At 39.8% G+C, this 16,119-nt stretch overlaps 1 protein-coding gene across 5 annotated transcripts in view; it reads left to right on the top strand.

Moving 5' to 3' along the window:
* The window catches only part of golga2 (golgin A2), a 138,878-nt gene that overhangs the window by 89,451 nt on the left and 33,308 nt on the right, over nucleotides 1-16,119 (top strand). For all 5 annotated transcript variants that reach the window (XM_051931966.1, XM_051931964.1, XM_051931965.1 and 2 more), the window contains 3 exons: nucleotides 4,404-4,491; nucleotides 5,620-5,762; nucleotides 10,898-11,116. In XM_051931966.1, coding sequence (XP_051787926.1) covers nucleotides 4,404-4,491; nucleotides 5,620-5,762; nucleotides 10,898-11,116 — 450 coding nt within the window. The remainder of the gene's footprint in view (nucleotides 1-4,403; nucleotides 4,492-5,619; nucleotides 5,763-10,897; nucleotides 11,117-16,119) is intronic.

Raw genomic sequence — 16,119 nt, 5'->3', positions numbered from 1 at the left:
AGATGTATTCAATAATGCCTTGTTAAAGCCATGTTAAAAATAAGTGCTGTTCCCAGTCCTTGCTCTCGGTTTCATGTTTTTTTTTTTGTTTTTTTTTTAATATATAAAAGTTTCAATCATTTAGTGATTTTGATTTTTGGTAGTTTCATCTGAGTAAAGATTCAAGATAGGGACAGGGAATATGGCCCAAAAATGTAATTTTTTTTAAAAAAGATGTAGGGGTGCTGCACTTGTAGTAACTGACAGCAGGTATTGTCTTGTTCTGTGTTTTATTAACACTTTCTGAAAAATGATCTCTGTTCTAGCCTGCACTAAGGATGTGGAGCCTCTTTCTGCTTTGCTGCTTCCCATTTATGTCCTGAAGTAGTTTCCACAAACATTCATTATGATCTTTCTGTTTCAGCCAAGGCAGTGATAAATGAAGCAGGGTGATAAATAAACTTGAATCACTTTCTCTTTACTCTAAAAAAATTCAATTTTGGCCAATTTCAACCAGTATTTCCATCCATCCATTTTCCAACCCGCTGAATCCGAACACAGGGTCACGGAGGTCTGCTGGAGCCAATCCCAGCCAACGCAGGGCGTGAGGCAGGGAACCAGTCCCGTGCAGGGCGCCAGCCCACCGCAGGACACATGCGCACACACACCCACCCACACCAAGCACACACTAGGGTCAATTTAGAATCGCCAATCCACCTAACCTGCATGTCTTTGGACTGTGGGAGGAAACCGGAGCGCCCGGAGGAAACCCACGCAGACACGGGGAGAACATGCAAACTCCACGCAGGGAGGACCCGGGAAGCGAACCCGGGTCTCCTTACTGCGAGGCAGCAGCGCTACCCACTGCGCCACCGTGCCGCCCCAACCAGTATTTACTAAACAAACAAAAAAAAAATAATCTGTGTGCTGCTTCCAGCAGTTTGTCATTGTATTTTACACTTCCACAGTTCTGTTATTAAAATCAAAAGATAGGTTAACCTTTGTATCCTATGTATGAATTTTTAAAATTCTTAGTTAGGTTGACCTGTAGTTTTACCAAAATTTAAGTTTCCCTGTGTACACAAAACATTTAATTTATACTTTTCAGTGTATAAAGCTGGTGTCACATTCAACATCTTCTAGCAGGAGGGGATTTTAAACTTGACAGCTTCAGTTGTCCATCTTATCATCTAAGAAGGCTCTGTTATACAACTAGGAAGTACAGGGGATGACCACTACACAGGTTCACATTTTCAAAGTATTGGGAGCTTCTTATTCTTCTTGTCACTATTCATCAGGCAGATGAGCCTCACTTATATTTATGCGGTATAACACATGCACTTTACCTATTTACTTGCAACAGCATTACCTGTGTTGTACTTCCAGGTAGGTGCTCATTGGTTGTCAGCTGTTGCTTACACAGAGCATGCCCCAATGATTTTAAGAGGCCTGTTTCATTTTGTTTGGAGTGTGCCACAGTCTGGTTGTTTGGGGATGTGAAACTATTTGATGGCCAATCATGGGAGTGTGCTGCATTTCCCCCCAACTTGCTAAAATTATGTAAATGAAGTTTGTGACTGAAAATCACTGGAAAAATTATTGTGACAGGGCCTTCAAAAAACCAAGCTCTGAGGGTCCCAGTCTCACCTTGCTTGCTAACTGTGTGTACATAATGTATACACAGTTCCCAAACCTTAAGGGTAAATAGCAGTCGCTAAGTAAGTTATCTGATAAACTGCCAGATGAGAAGGTAGTCTGGCCAGACCTGTGTGGAATGTTGTTGGTCAAAAGCACTATCATGACCTTGCGCTTATTATCTCTATGTATTATACGCATTGCTTACTGAATCTGTCATCATGCTAAAGGATGAGGAAATGCAGTACAGCAAAAATAAATAGTTAAATGCAAATTTTCACACTTTCATTTCATATATGCACCAAAAAACCTCTGTGTCCAGTTACTATTCAAGGATTTAGCGGTGGTCCACTCCTACTAGTACTTGGAGGGTCCACATTAATGACAGGTTCGGAGTATTCTTAGAAAACATGGCAACTATATAAGAAGAGACAGAGTGGGCTCTTTTTCCTTAGGAGACAGAATTCCTTTAATGTGGGAAATGACATCCTTCACATCTACTATAACTCTGTGATAGCCAGTGTGAATTTCTACACTGTTGTGTGCTGGGCTGGTTATATCACTTCAAGAGAAGCCCACCAAATCAACCACGTAATTAAAAAGGCAAGCTCAGTTATAGGATGTACTCTGTTCTCCCTGAAGATTGTAGCAAAGGAGGGAATTAAAACAAAGCTGAGTGCCATTATGAACAAGGCTGCACATCCTCTCTCTGACACACGAACACTGAGGAATTTCAGCCAACAAATTATTCAACAGAAGTGTGTCAAAAAAACATGACTGACTGGGGCTCCTTTCTACCAACAGCATATGTCTGCATAATTACTCGCTGCTACTTTGACTGCCAAGTCAGAATTTTTCTGTCTTTTGAGTTTTCTTGCTTTATAGTCTTTCCAGTGTGTGTATGTGTGTGTATATTTATTTATTTACTTATCAATTTATGTATGTATTTATTTAAAGATGGTCTGTTAAAGGCTAACTTTTGTCCTGAGTGCAAATAAAGTTCTGTCCATCTATAGATCTACCAATTTCACAAAACCACTGTTGTATTGTTTGGTTCATGCATGGGAGACTAAAGCAGAACTAACACATGGACCTATGAGAGTAACAATTTGACTTCTTTAGTGCTAGATGCTTTTGCCTAGGTTTGTGCACAGAATAGGTACTTCAATAGCAAGAGGTATTAAAACATGGTTATTACAGTCTACTTTACAGATGTTATGTTTGGTTATATATATGTGTACTGCTGAATTAATTGTTAATGCTGTACCAGTGTTAGAATATCAGGTTAGGTCAGGTTGGGGAGCATGTACTGGTACAGCGCATTGCTGCACCCACCACACGACTAAACAGCTCAGGAACCCAGTTGGCAAAGGCAGACACACTGAATAGTCCCACCCCCTGGAAATGACAATCCATCTGCCATGGCCGGGTGTTACATGGGTGTCCCCTTGGCCCGGTCCAGCCACTCGGGTCCTCAACTATGAGTATCCTGTGAGCCGGATCACCCTCAAGGAGTCGCGTCACATGGCCATAGTGCTGTAACTGACGCTGCATTGCAATGCAGGTAATGTGCCTCATTCGGGACTCCATGACTAACCGCTCATTCAACACTTAGTCAAACCAGCGGTACCCAAGGATTCTCCAAAGACACAGTACCGAAGGACCCCAGTCTTCATCTCAGGTCACTGGATAGTGTTCGTGTCTCACAACCATATAGCAAAACAGGAAGCACCATACATCTGTTTCCAGTGACCTCATGACCCTCCATGCTCTCCTAATCCATCTATTGACTTCATAGGAATAGTTACCAGAGACATGAATGTCACTGCTGAGGTAAGTAAACCTCTCGAAGCAGTCGACATTCTCTACACAGACGAACACACTGACGATGGCTGTTTAAAGGCCTGAATCTTGGTTTTTATCCAGGACAATTCACAAGCGCAGACACTGAGACTCCTTGCTGAGTCTCTCAAGAGCCCCAATCATCTGCAAAGTTAAGATCAGTGAAACTTTCTTCACCAACAGATGCCCTACGGCCCCTGGACCCTACGACCCTACCCAACACCCAGTCCATGCAAGCATTGAACAAAGTTGGAGCAAAAACACACCTCAGTGAACCCCTTAATCAACTAGGAAAAATGCAGAGGTTCTGCCTCCACTTTGCACAGCACTCACAATACCAGTGTTATAGGTCTGCCATGATATCCAGCAATTTTGGGAGGATACCACAGAGTCTCAGGAACGCTTTATGAAAATCGAGAAAGGCTGCAAAGAAACTGCCAATATCCATAGTACACTTAAAGAAAATTTTAAAAAAATTAAAGATAATAAACAGTTGAGAACAAACTATACACTATAAGTAAACAAAAAGAAAAACATAGTAGACTGAGCTACTGGTTAGTCTGCTACTTGCGTGAGCGCCTGAAAGCCTTTTTTTTTTTTTTTTAATTCAGTTTTTCATATTTAATAAAGACTAGGGGGCTTTGCTCCCTGCTCGCTCACCCCATACCCCTCGGGGGCATTCTATGCAGCAGCCGCTTCCCACAGGGCAAATCGATCAATTGAGTTGAGCGCTTTATGAAAATCGTAAAGCATTCAACTTAGTTGATCAAGTTTTGAGACAAATTCCTCACCCCCCAGTGCCTTCCTTTTTAGTTGGTTTTCAGTTTTGTAAAACCATTAACCCAATTATAAAACATAAGAATGAAGACCACAGATACTGGAATAAATGCATTAACGATAATCTTTATAGTAAATGTACTAATGTCAACTGCTGCATCTTTTGTCAGGTAAAGACACTGTCTGAAGAAAAGGAGAACAGTCTCACCCAAATCCAGGAGCTTGAAGCATTAGTTTTGGAGTTGCAAAATAGACCAGGTAACTCTGGCTGCTGTTCGTTATAACTGTTTGTTTAATCTTTTCCCATTTCTATGTGGGGTCGATGTGCCAGATCAGCTTTCTCCATACAGCTTGGTCCCACACCTCCTGTCTAGTTGAATCCTTTTTCTTCAGATCTTTTTACTTTATCCATCCACCTCCCCATCAGCCTTACTCACTATCTCTTCCCTTGTACTTCCATTTACATAACTCTCTTAGATAGATAGATAGTGAAAGGCAGTATATGACAGATACTTTATTAATCCCAAGGGGAAATTCACGTACTCCAGCAGCATACTAATAAAAAACAATATTAAATTAAAGAGTGATAACAATGCAGGTATACAGACAGACAATAACTTTGAATAATGTTAACGTTTACCCCCCCGGGTGGAATTGAAGAGTCGTATAGTGTTGAGGAGGAACGATCTCCTCAGTCTGTCAGTGGAGCAGGAAAGTGACAGCAGTCTGTCTCTTGTCCACATATTCCTTGTATTTTCGCAGCAACATGTCCATGCCTCTTCAACCTTTTTTCTAGTACTTCCTTAGAGAAAAGCCAAGCAAAATGACACCTTTTATTGGCTAACTAAAAAGATTACAATATGCAAGCTTTCGAGGCAACTCAGGCCCCTTCTTCAAGCAAGATGTAATCACTTGCGTCTTGCCTGAAGAAGGGGCCTTTGTTGCCTCGAAAGCTTGCATATAGTAATCTTTTTAGTTAGCCAATAAAAGGTGTCATTTTGCTTGGCTTTTCTCTACATTCATAATGGCTAACACGGTACAACACCCTAGTACTATAGTACTTCCTTAGATATTTCTCCCATTTTTGCTGTGCTTCTGATTATCACTTTTTTTTTATTCTGTCCTTTTTTTTTTTTGTAACGCCACACGTCCATCTCAACATTCTCATTTCTGTCACCTCCAAATTCTTCTCCTGTGCTCCCTTTGCTGTCCATGTCTTGGCTCCATATGCCATTGGTAGTCTTACTACTGTCATGAAAACCTTTAATTGTTTTGAAAGGTTTAATTATTCAGCTTAGTCAAGCTGCTTTTTTGAGAAGTGTGTGGCTCTGCAGATTTTAGAATAAAAATGGCTATTATATAAAGTCATTTTCAATCTAATTTTAGTAACAATGCTGTCTCAAGAGAGTGCAGTGCAAGCAGCACCTCAAGAAAGAGGACACACTGAGGAAGAGACTAATGCATTAGGAGAACAAGTGAGAGCATTGCAGCAACAGAAAGATGATATTGGTGTCCAGTTACAGACTCAGGTAATTTTTTTTTTTATTATTAAATGTGTTTTATTAACGGTCTTTTTTTTTTTTTTTTTTTCTCAAGCTGTTGTTAAACGTAATGTCGTGTTTTATTGTGTGAATCCCATCCCCCCCCCCCCCCCAACCACTTTCACCACTTCCACTTATCAATTAGTAACTTGGCCTGAATTATCCTCCAGATATGGGTGAGAACATTTGCTTGGGTTCTCTGTAAATTTGAAGCACTGCTTCTAAAAGTCTTTATTTGTGATGAGTGTCAGCAGTTGTTGCTGTTTGCTGGCTCATATAATTTTCCACCATCATCATCATTTTCTTTATTCAAGAGGAATTCTTTCCTGTACAATTCGTTCTGTATTTGGTTGAATGTCTTTCGTGAATACAAACTAAAGAAATTTTATTGTAAATGTCCTGTATGAATTGGAACATTTGAACATCCCAAACATTTATGGTGATGATATTGAGGCCAAAAGCAATTTTTCCTTCGTAACGTCACTGACATCCCAGGAATGAAAAATTAAGATCATATCACGAACACAGGCACCCCACAGGGATGTGTCCTCGGCCCCATCCTCAACACCCTGTTCACCCACGACTGTGTCGCCTCCCACAAAGATAACATCATCCTAAAGTTTGCAGATGACACCGCAGTGATTGGACGCATCACTGGCGGGGATGAGGCGGCCTACAGGAGGGTGGTGGACAGTCTGGCGTCATGGTGTGAGGACAACAACCTCACCTTCATCTGAGGGCTTGCAGTGGAGAGGGTGAGCAGCATTAAATACCTGGGTGTCTACATCAGTGAGGACCTTACTTGGACACTTAACAACAACACACAGCTGGTGAAGAAGGCTCAACAACGGCCTACTTTCTGAGGAGGCTGAGGAAGTTTGGGTATGTCAACTAAGATCCTCTGCAACTTTTACAGCTGCATTGTTGAGAGCATCTTGACCAGCTGCATCACTGTGTGGTATGGCAACACTACTGCTATGGACCGCAAATGCCTGCAGAGAGTGGTAAAGACTGCTGAGAAGATCACCAGGACCCCACTGCCCTCTCTGCAGAGCCCCTACAACTGCAGAGTCCACAGGAGAACTGCCTTGATCCTCGGGGACCCCACCCACCCCCAACACAAACAGTTCACACTTCTACCCTCAGGTAGGAGGTATAGATGTACAGTGGTGTGAAAAACTATTTGCCCCCTTCCTGATTTCTTATTCTTTTGCATGTTTGTCACACAAAATGTTTCTGATCATCAAACACATTTAACCATTAGTCAAATATAACACAAGTAAACACAAAATGCAGTTTGTAAATGATGGTGTTTATTATTTAGGGAGAAAAAAAATCCAAACCTACATGGCCCTGTGTGAAAAAGTAATTGCCCCCTTGTTAAAAAATAACCTAACTGTGGTGTATCACACCTGAGTTCAATTTCCGTAGCCACCCCCAGGCCTAATTACTGCCACACCTGTTTCAATCAAGAAATCACTTAAATAGGAGCTGCCTGACACAGAGAAGTAGACCAAAAGCACCTCAAAAGCTAGACATCATGCCAAGATCCAAAGAAATTCAGGAACAAATGAGAACAGAAGTAATTGAGATCTATCAGTCTGGTAAAGGTTATAAAGCCATTTCTAAAGCTTTGGGACTCCAGTGAACCACAGTGAGAGCCATTATCCACAAATGGCAAAAACATGGAACAGTGGTGAACCTTCCCAGGAGTGGCCGGCCGACCAAAATTACCCCAAGAGCGCAGAGACGACTCATCCGAGAGGTCACAAAAGACCCCAGGACAACGTCTAAAGAACTGCAGGCCTCACTTGCCTCAATTAAGGTCAGTGTTCATGACTCCACCATAAGAAAGAGACTGGGCAAAAACGGCCTGCATGGCAGATTTCCAAGACGTAAACCACTGTTAAGCAAAAAGAACATTAGGGCTCGTCTCAATTTTGCTAAGAAACATCTCAATGATTGCCAAGACTTTTGGGAAAATACCTTGTGGACTGATGAGTCAAAAGTTGAACTTTTTGGAAGGCAAATGTCCCGTTACATCTGGCGTAAAAGGAACACAGCATTTCAGAAAAAGAACATCATACCAACAGTAAAATATGGTGGTGGTAGTGTGATGGTCTGGGGTTGTTTTGCTGCTTCAGGACCTGGAAGGCTTGCTGTGATAGATGGAACCATGAATTCTACTGTCTACCAAAAAATCCTGAAGGAGAATGTCCGGCCATCTGTTCGTCAACTCAAGCTGAAGCGATCTTGGGTGCTGCAACAGGACAATGACCCAAAACACACCAGCAAATCCACCTCTGAATGGCTGAAGAAAAACAAAATGAAGACTTTGGAGTGGCCTAGTCAAAGTCCTGACCTGAATCCAATTGAGATGCTATGGCATGACCTTAAAAAGGTGGTTCATGCTAGAAAACCCTCAAATAAAGCTGAATTACAACAATTTTGCAAAGATGAGTGGGCCAAAATTCCTCCAGAGCGCTGTAAAAGACTCATTGCAAGTTATCGCAAACGCTTGATTGCAGTTATTGCTGCTAAGGGTGGCCCAACCAGTTATTAGGTTCAGGGGGAAATTACTTTTTCACACAGGGCCATGTAGGTTTGGATTTTTTTTTCTCTCTAAATAATAAAAACCACCATTTACAAACTGCATTTTGTGTTTACTTGTGTTATATTTGACTAATGGTTAAATGTGTTTGATGATCAGAAACATTTTGTGTGACAAACATGCAAAAGAATAAGAAATCAGGAAGGGGGCAAATAGTTTTTCACACCACTGTATGAAATGCAGGACTTCCAGGCTAAAGAACTCTTTCTTTCCCAAGGCCATTAGACGCCTAAATAACTGACTAGAGTTTATAACCGTGGTCCACCTCATTCTATCTACCTCCCACAACTGTATTGGACTTGGCCATCACACACCTACCTGCACATTACACTCTATATTTCTGTTCTGTTTTTATACTTTATGATGCCTCTGTTACTTAACTATCTGCTATTTATTATTTATGTTTATCTTTATACGTTGGTTTTGTCATTTGGTGTGGACAGCAAAGAAAGAATTTCATTGTACAGGGAAACATGTTTCCTTACTGTGCACATGACAATAAACTTTGAACTTGAACTATTTTGCACCATTTTTGGCATGAAATTATGGTGTGGCCATTTTTTGTATGTGTACAAACTTTTTAACATAAACATTAACTTACCTAACCAAAAAATTTTGGCTAGTCATTAACAAAAGAATGACAAACGTGCAAGTTTGCATCCATTTCACAACACAAACTATCAATACACAGTGAGATGCTAGTGACTGGCCTGTCTCAATTGGCATCAGACCATTGTGATGTGGTTTGACATTGCCATCACTTGACAAAATGGAGCCATAAACAGTAGATTTAAACACTAAGTAAAGTGGAATCATTTGATATTTTTTTTTATTCTGTTTCTAATACTCTATTCAAATTGTGGTACACGTTTCAATTCGTTTGAAATTCAGGTATGAATGTGACAGCCCAATTATACCATCTTCTAGGTCAGTGGTTCTCAACTTTTCTGGCCCCGGGACATACTTTTTCCTATTTTTATTCATTGATGACCTCTTTGGGGCTCCCCTTGGTGAAATGAGCATGATTAGAAATAGGGTATGATTTGGTTTATTATTGTACTAGCAAGGCGCAGACACAGCAGGTGATTAAGCGTCACCCACTGAAACAGCTTTTTTCGTTTTATGTATTTAAATATTTTTTTACCTTGTATCTCAGTCGGTGGCTTGCAACTGTAATTAAGAAATATTGTTTTAGGTGATTTTCTTTTTTTATGGATTTTTAAATACACCACATGCTAAATATATGTTATTTTTAGAATGATGATGGTATTAGAAGTCATACATTTTTAACTGTTATATAATGAGTTTTACAAATTCCTTATGGTAAACAGTCTTACTGATGGATAGGAATCCTTGATCCAGGAATGGCACTTTGGCTGCAGGTCTTATTTCGCATCAGCGTCTTCATCTATGGTTAAAGTCCAGATGTTAATTAACAAGACATTTAATTCAACAAAAAAATGTACTTCTCTGCTGTGCTGTTAAATTTTTTGTGTGTGTGTTTAGAAATGTGTTCATATTCTTCATTGCATTTGCTTCATTCTAGCTTTCTCTCTAAGGTTATTCATTTTTACCTTATCCAAAGGCCAATTAATAATGAAGTGCATAGAACAATGCAGTAATTTGGCTTACTGGATAGATCTGTAACAACTGTTCATATAGGGAGGGGTATTTTAATAAAAGGTATTTTAGAAAGAAATGGTGGGCAAGGTTTTTGGAGGAGTTGAGGGGTATCCGCGTACTCTGGCATGTGCGACATTCTGTTCACTTTTCTAATAAAATGAAATTATATACTACTGGCAAAACAAGCCCTGTGCATATATCTAATTATATTTATGTATACCAGAAATGGCAAAAAATTAGCTTCTGGTTTACAAAATAAACTGGGCAGAACAAATTAAAATACTCTAGGACCACGCTTGCCTATGCCTGGCCCTGTACCTTTTGGTGTTGAAAGCCATCTCAAAATTCTTCAATCGTAACGTAATACTATATAGTTTCACCATTTATACAAGGTCTTCACTCCCACCCTTAATCTATGGCAAATTCAAAAGCCCAGGTTATTATTACCTTAGTGTACTTGAATTTCATTTCCTCAGGGCTTAAAATTAGTAAGAAAGTGATTTTGTGAATTTCTGTACTGAACAATGCAGTATTGTGCCATACAACACATTTGTAGGTAAAATATTTATGGAAATCCCAAAGAAATTTTTTCAAGTATCAATGAATTACTGTATAGTTGCAGCATTTTTTTTTATTATATAAAAGTAACTTTCATTGGATTTAACCAAATTATATATGAGCATTTTTTCATGCTTTGTAAACCGCCTCTGAATATTTCAATAAAAAAAATTAACTTCTTGTTTGTTTACCAATATTAGTGTTAGTTGGTCCGCTTAATAAGTCTTGCTGGTTTTAAAGCTGGGTTTATTATTTCCCTTAATTCATGTCAGTAAAGTACCTCAAGATTAATAGTAACGTGACTCTATTTTGTGTGTTTTCTTTTTTGAAGATTAGAGATAATGAGCAACTAAGTCGACTATGCCAAGAACAGGAGGATCGACTCTTGGAACTGGAGCGAACAGTGCAGCGATTTAATGATGAAAATGTAGACCGACAGCAGATCTTGGAACATATGCAGAGTGACAAGGCCACTATCAGCCGTGCACTTGCACAGAATCGTGAACTGAAAGAGCAGCTGGCCGAACTTCAGAACGGCTTTGTCAAACTTGTAAGTTTGTTTGCAGTTAAGATAGATTACTGTCTTGTCGTTATAGGGCCCTTAGGTGTTTTCCCTTTTAGACTCTTTTTACATACACCATAACAGAATGCCCCAAATCCCATACTCCTCCCACACTGTCAGGATTGACTGTTGTTGAAGTTCAATACTTCTCCCTTATTTTTATAACTGTAACTGTAGGCAAATAGACTACCAGAAGAGGGTGGAGAAAGAGTTGCATATTTATTTATGCATAGCAGTATAGATAATATGCTCAAAAATATAAGCAAAGTACAAATGTGTTGGCAAAATAATATTAATAAAATCTGAATGAATAATTTCTCAGGAGGCTCTCTGTCTTAGTATGTTGATTGGTCTCTGGTCTGACGACGACTATCTGTATTAATGGAGCAGCTGAGAAAGGCATTGTGCCTCTGCAGGCCTCAATGTTATCAATTTCTAATGGTTCTTGATACGCCTCTTGCACCAGTGGGTGTTTAGTTCTAAATGTCTCCACTAAGACAAAGTTCTGAGAAAGTTCATAATTCAATATTATTATGCCATCAGTACTCAATACAGTGTATGTGCTTGTTCTGTATAGATTAAAGAGAATCTAAGATAGTAACTGAATAGTGTGATTAATAAATGAAGAAGTGTTCTGTAATAACTTCTTACTACTTCATTGTTGATGTGATATACCCAGAGCTGACAACTGACAAGTCATTTAATTACTAGTAGCTTATATCAGTAAGCAATTGGTTCAAGTATCTCAGGGTCTTGTTCACGAGTGAGGGAAGAATGGAGCGTGAGATCGACAGGTGGATCGGTGCGGCGTCTGCAGTAATGCGGGCTCTGCATCGGTCTGTCGTGATGAAAAAGGAGCTGAGCCGTAAAGCAAAGCTCTCAATTTACCAGTCGATGTATGTTCCTACCCTCACCTATGGTCATGAGCTGAGGGTAGTGACCGAAAGAAAGAGATCGTGAATACAAGCGGCTGAAATGAGTTTCCTCTGCAGGGTGTCTGGGCTTTCCCTTAAAGACAGGGTGAGAAGCTCAGTCATCTGGGAGGAGCTCAGAGTAGAGCCACTGCTCCTCTGCATCGAGAGGAGTCAGATGAGGTGGCTCGGGCATCTGATCAGGATGCTTCCTGGACGCCTCCCTGGTGAGGTGTTCCGGGCACGTCTAACCGGGAGGAGGCCCCGGGGAAGACCCAGGACACTCTGGAGGGACTATGTCTCTCGGCTGGCCTGGGAACGCCTCGGGATTCCCTCAGAACAGCTAGAAGAAGTGGCCTGGGAGAGGGAAGTCTGGGCATCTCTGCTCAAGCTGCTGCCCCTGCGACCCGACCTCGGATAAGTGGAAGAGGATGGATGGATGGATTATATCAGTAAGCAATTAATATTTTCTATAACAGTTTTTCAGATTTTCTGAAATTATTAATATACTTGGAAGCCCACAATTTTTATGTTGTGGCAAAGTTTTTTTTCAGTTTAGGGACCATTTTATGAAGAAGATCTTTTAGGAAGAACAATTGGGTAGTTTTTACCTTTGTCCAAGATATTCAAATTTGTTTGAAGGAAATTGTGAATTCAGTGAATGTCAGATGGCAGAGTTGTAGGGCTTCAGAGTCTTAGAAACTTAAGAAATATTTCTGTATTTACTATTGATGTTGATAATGCTGAACTGATTATATCTCCAAAGATAGTGTGGGCTGTGCTAATGTATGGAGACATCACCTATTATATAAAATCATCACCACCTGTGCTATTAAATGATACTATAAATGTGCATAGGTTTTAAAATGATGATGAAAAAGCAAAATAACTGTGGATAAAATAACTTACTTGTAAATCTACATTTCTTACAATGTAATATTCTTAAATCACATAATTTGAGAAAGAAAATGTTTTGTCAATAATGAAACATTTTTTACTATTAAGCAATAGTAAGTAGATTCATGATGGGCATGGTGAGGTGTGGCCTCCTCAGAGGCTGTTCTTCCTGAAATAGGCTTTTTGCAATACAAGAGGCTTAATAGGGATGAGGACCTCCTTGCATTTGGCCACAACTACAGAATGCAATCATGTTGTGCAACAAGAATACCATTGGCTTAGGTTTTTAATCCCAAAAGCATTAAGAGCATTACATGGGGGCAACAGCATCATCAAGTCAGTGAGAATGATGAGGCTATCTACAGGAGTGAGTCTAAAAACCAGACTGTATGGTGTCATGAGAACCTCCACTCCCTGGATGTTGACAGAACAAAGGAGATCATTGTTGACTTCAGAAGGAGCAAAGGCAGTCATGCTTCAGTCCACATCAGTGGTTCTCCTGTGCAAAAATTTAACATGTTCAGGTTCTTGGGTAGTCCACATCACAGTGTCGATACAACCTGTGTATCTGAAAAAGGCTCTGTTTCCTGAGCAGGCTAAAGAGCTTAGGGATGAGAACCAAAACACCAAGGATCTTTTACTGCTGCACTATTGAAAGCATCCTGACCAGATGCTCTATGGTATGGTTTGGTTACCTCATTTGCCAGGACTGCAAACTCAAACTCCTCCATGCAGCTTCTAAAATAAGTAGGGCTGACCTTCTGCAGCTTCATATCATCAATTCAATCAGATGTCTAAGGAAAGCTAAATTCATCATCTTTGATGACTGCCACCCAGCTCATAACCAATTTTCACTTTAGCCTTCTGGAAAACGCCACCTGAGCCTCACCATTTGCTCTATCCATTTCAGGGACTGATTCTTCCACAAGGCCATAAGATCACTGAACCCCCAGTAGTCTGATTCTACCTGTCCTGTATACTAGTGATATTTCAGTTCTGATTATTAATTGTAGTTTTAGTTTTTATTTTATTTTATAAAATTTTTATTTCATTTTCAGTGGAGTCAGCAATTTTTATTTAGTTTGGTGTTTAACATTTTAGTTTTTATTTTATTTAGTTCTGGCCTTTTTATATAATATTACTACAATTTTTTTTTTTTTTGTTGCAAGACCACAAGTGCTGGCCTACACATATTTCCATACAAGTTATGTTTTAGTCAACAAAATACACTCACAGTTCATAATACCGTTAAACACAGCTTGACTATCGATGATCAAACAGATTAAGTGGCCTAATGAGTGTAGTCGGCAGGATCAAATGTTTCAACCCAAGAAACCAGTCTGTGCAAGCGCGTTGCTGTTAAGCTTTAAACAAGCACACATTTCGAGAGATTTGTTCATGTTTCAATGACGTCCATTGCACAGATAGCTACACAGTGAAAATATTTGCTTGATGTACGCCTGTAATGCAGGTGCACAGACAAGGACTTCAGCACTATGAGGGGCACCAGCAAGACTGTATGCTGACGATTTCTGCTGGCAGTACTGAAGTAGTGACGTGCGGTGAGGTTCATGGCTGGTGAGGCACTGACTCCATCAGAATCAGATTTACAAATGTATGAATCCATATCTTATTCACTATTCAATTGGCAGCATGCACATTGACTACTGGTTATGTTATATATCTCATCAGCATTCTTTATACACACACACAGACAGGTAAGACGAATATTTAAAAACGTGACATTTATAGCGGCGAGAGAGAGCCCTCCATGTGTTCGAAATTTGCCGTTGCAATTCCACAATTCATACTCATTCAATACAAATGAAAGTATAGAGTGGTGTACAAAAAAACGGATTTCAATTTTGACCTTGATTGAAATATTTAGTTGTTTTTAAAAGCTTTTAATTCAGATGTTTTAATCAATTTTAATACAGACTGTTCAAAAGGATAACAAGAAAAACAATATTTTATTTAAGGTCAAAATTTAGTTTTTAAATATTGTATTTTTTTTGCTCTTAGTCTGGTCCCATTTTTTTTTTTTATATAAAATAGAAACCATTTATGGTCTTACCTTTTTTTGTAAATGAAGTCCATGTGCCTATAAATCCCCATGAAAATCTCTGTCACTTTCTTGTAAAAGTCCTCCTTATTTTCCTTTAGTTTTAAAAATGTTAATCTTCTATTTTGGCAGTCAGTTGGAAGAAAAAATAAAAATAAACGGCCCTCTGCAGTGCACTTGACTTTCTGATATCGCTAACTTATTGGCGCCTCTGCATAGAAGAACAGCAGCAACGAGCACCTGTTGGGCTCACATGCGCCCCCTTCAGGGCGGTACGGTACTGTCTGCCTCACCGTGTGTCTTTTCACTGCGGATCAGCAAGACTAAATATGTCACACACATTCATTAAAGATATTAGTCAGACCGTGGAAAGTCAGGGTGTATAATAAACGTGTTTGCAAACATTATATTGGCAACATACAGAGAGACAGCGACAGGCACACGCCAATTGCACACATCAACACAGGGTGTGAGGGAGTGTGCAGTCCGAACTGAGGCGAGGCAAGTTGCTACCACACCTCATGCTTCTCCACTGTATTTGATCAGGAAATTCAAATTATTGGAATGATACAGAAGACACATTTATAGCATATACCAGTGGAAAAATGTATTTTATGTTATCATTATTAGTTTTTTTTTTTTTTTTTTATATATATACTTTTTATGCCTCCCCCAATCACACATCCCAGTACTGATGTGCAGTCCTGGTGCCAGAGACGTGCTGCACTTCCACTAAGTAGGGCCTACTGGTCCAGTTGGTCCTGCACTGAAACTCCAAGACTCTTTTCTTCTTCTCACAATGCTACATTTGCTTTTATTATCATCTGCGCTGGAATTTAAGTATTTCCACAAGTTACTTTCTTGCTTTCTACCCGCAAACATCTGTGCAAAACTTGCCATCGGCAACCACGCATGCTTACTGCTTCAACCTGACAAACCAAATGTGCTCAACTAACAAACAGCAGTCCTTTACGAGAGTTGCGCCACGTGACTATAGTAAGCCCAAGTTACAAGATCACTGCATAGGGAACAGCGCAACATAACTGAATGCTCAGGGCGAATGAACTGAACGAAAATGCTATTACTGTTTTTTTTTTTTTTCGTTTTTACTCAATTTTCGC

Source organism: Erpetoichthys calabaricus, chromosome 9 (genome assembly GCF_900747795.2).
Source record: "Erpetoichthys calabaricus chromosome 9, fErpCal1.3, whole genome shotgun sequence".
Classification (NCBI taxonomy): Eukaryota; Metazoa; Chordata; class Cladistia; order Polypteriformes; family Polypteridae; genus Erpetoichthys; species Erpetoichthys calabaricus.
This window is presented reverse-complemented; position numbering and strand designations above follow the sequence as displayed.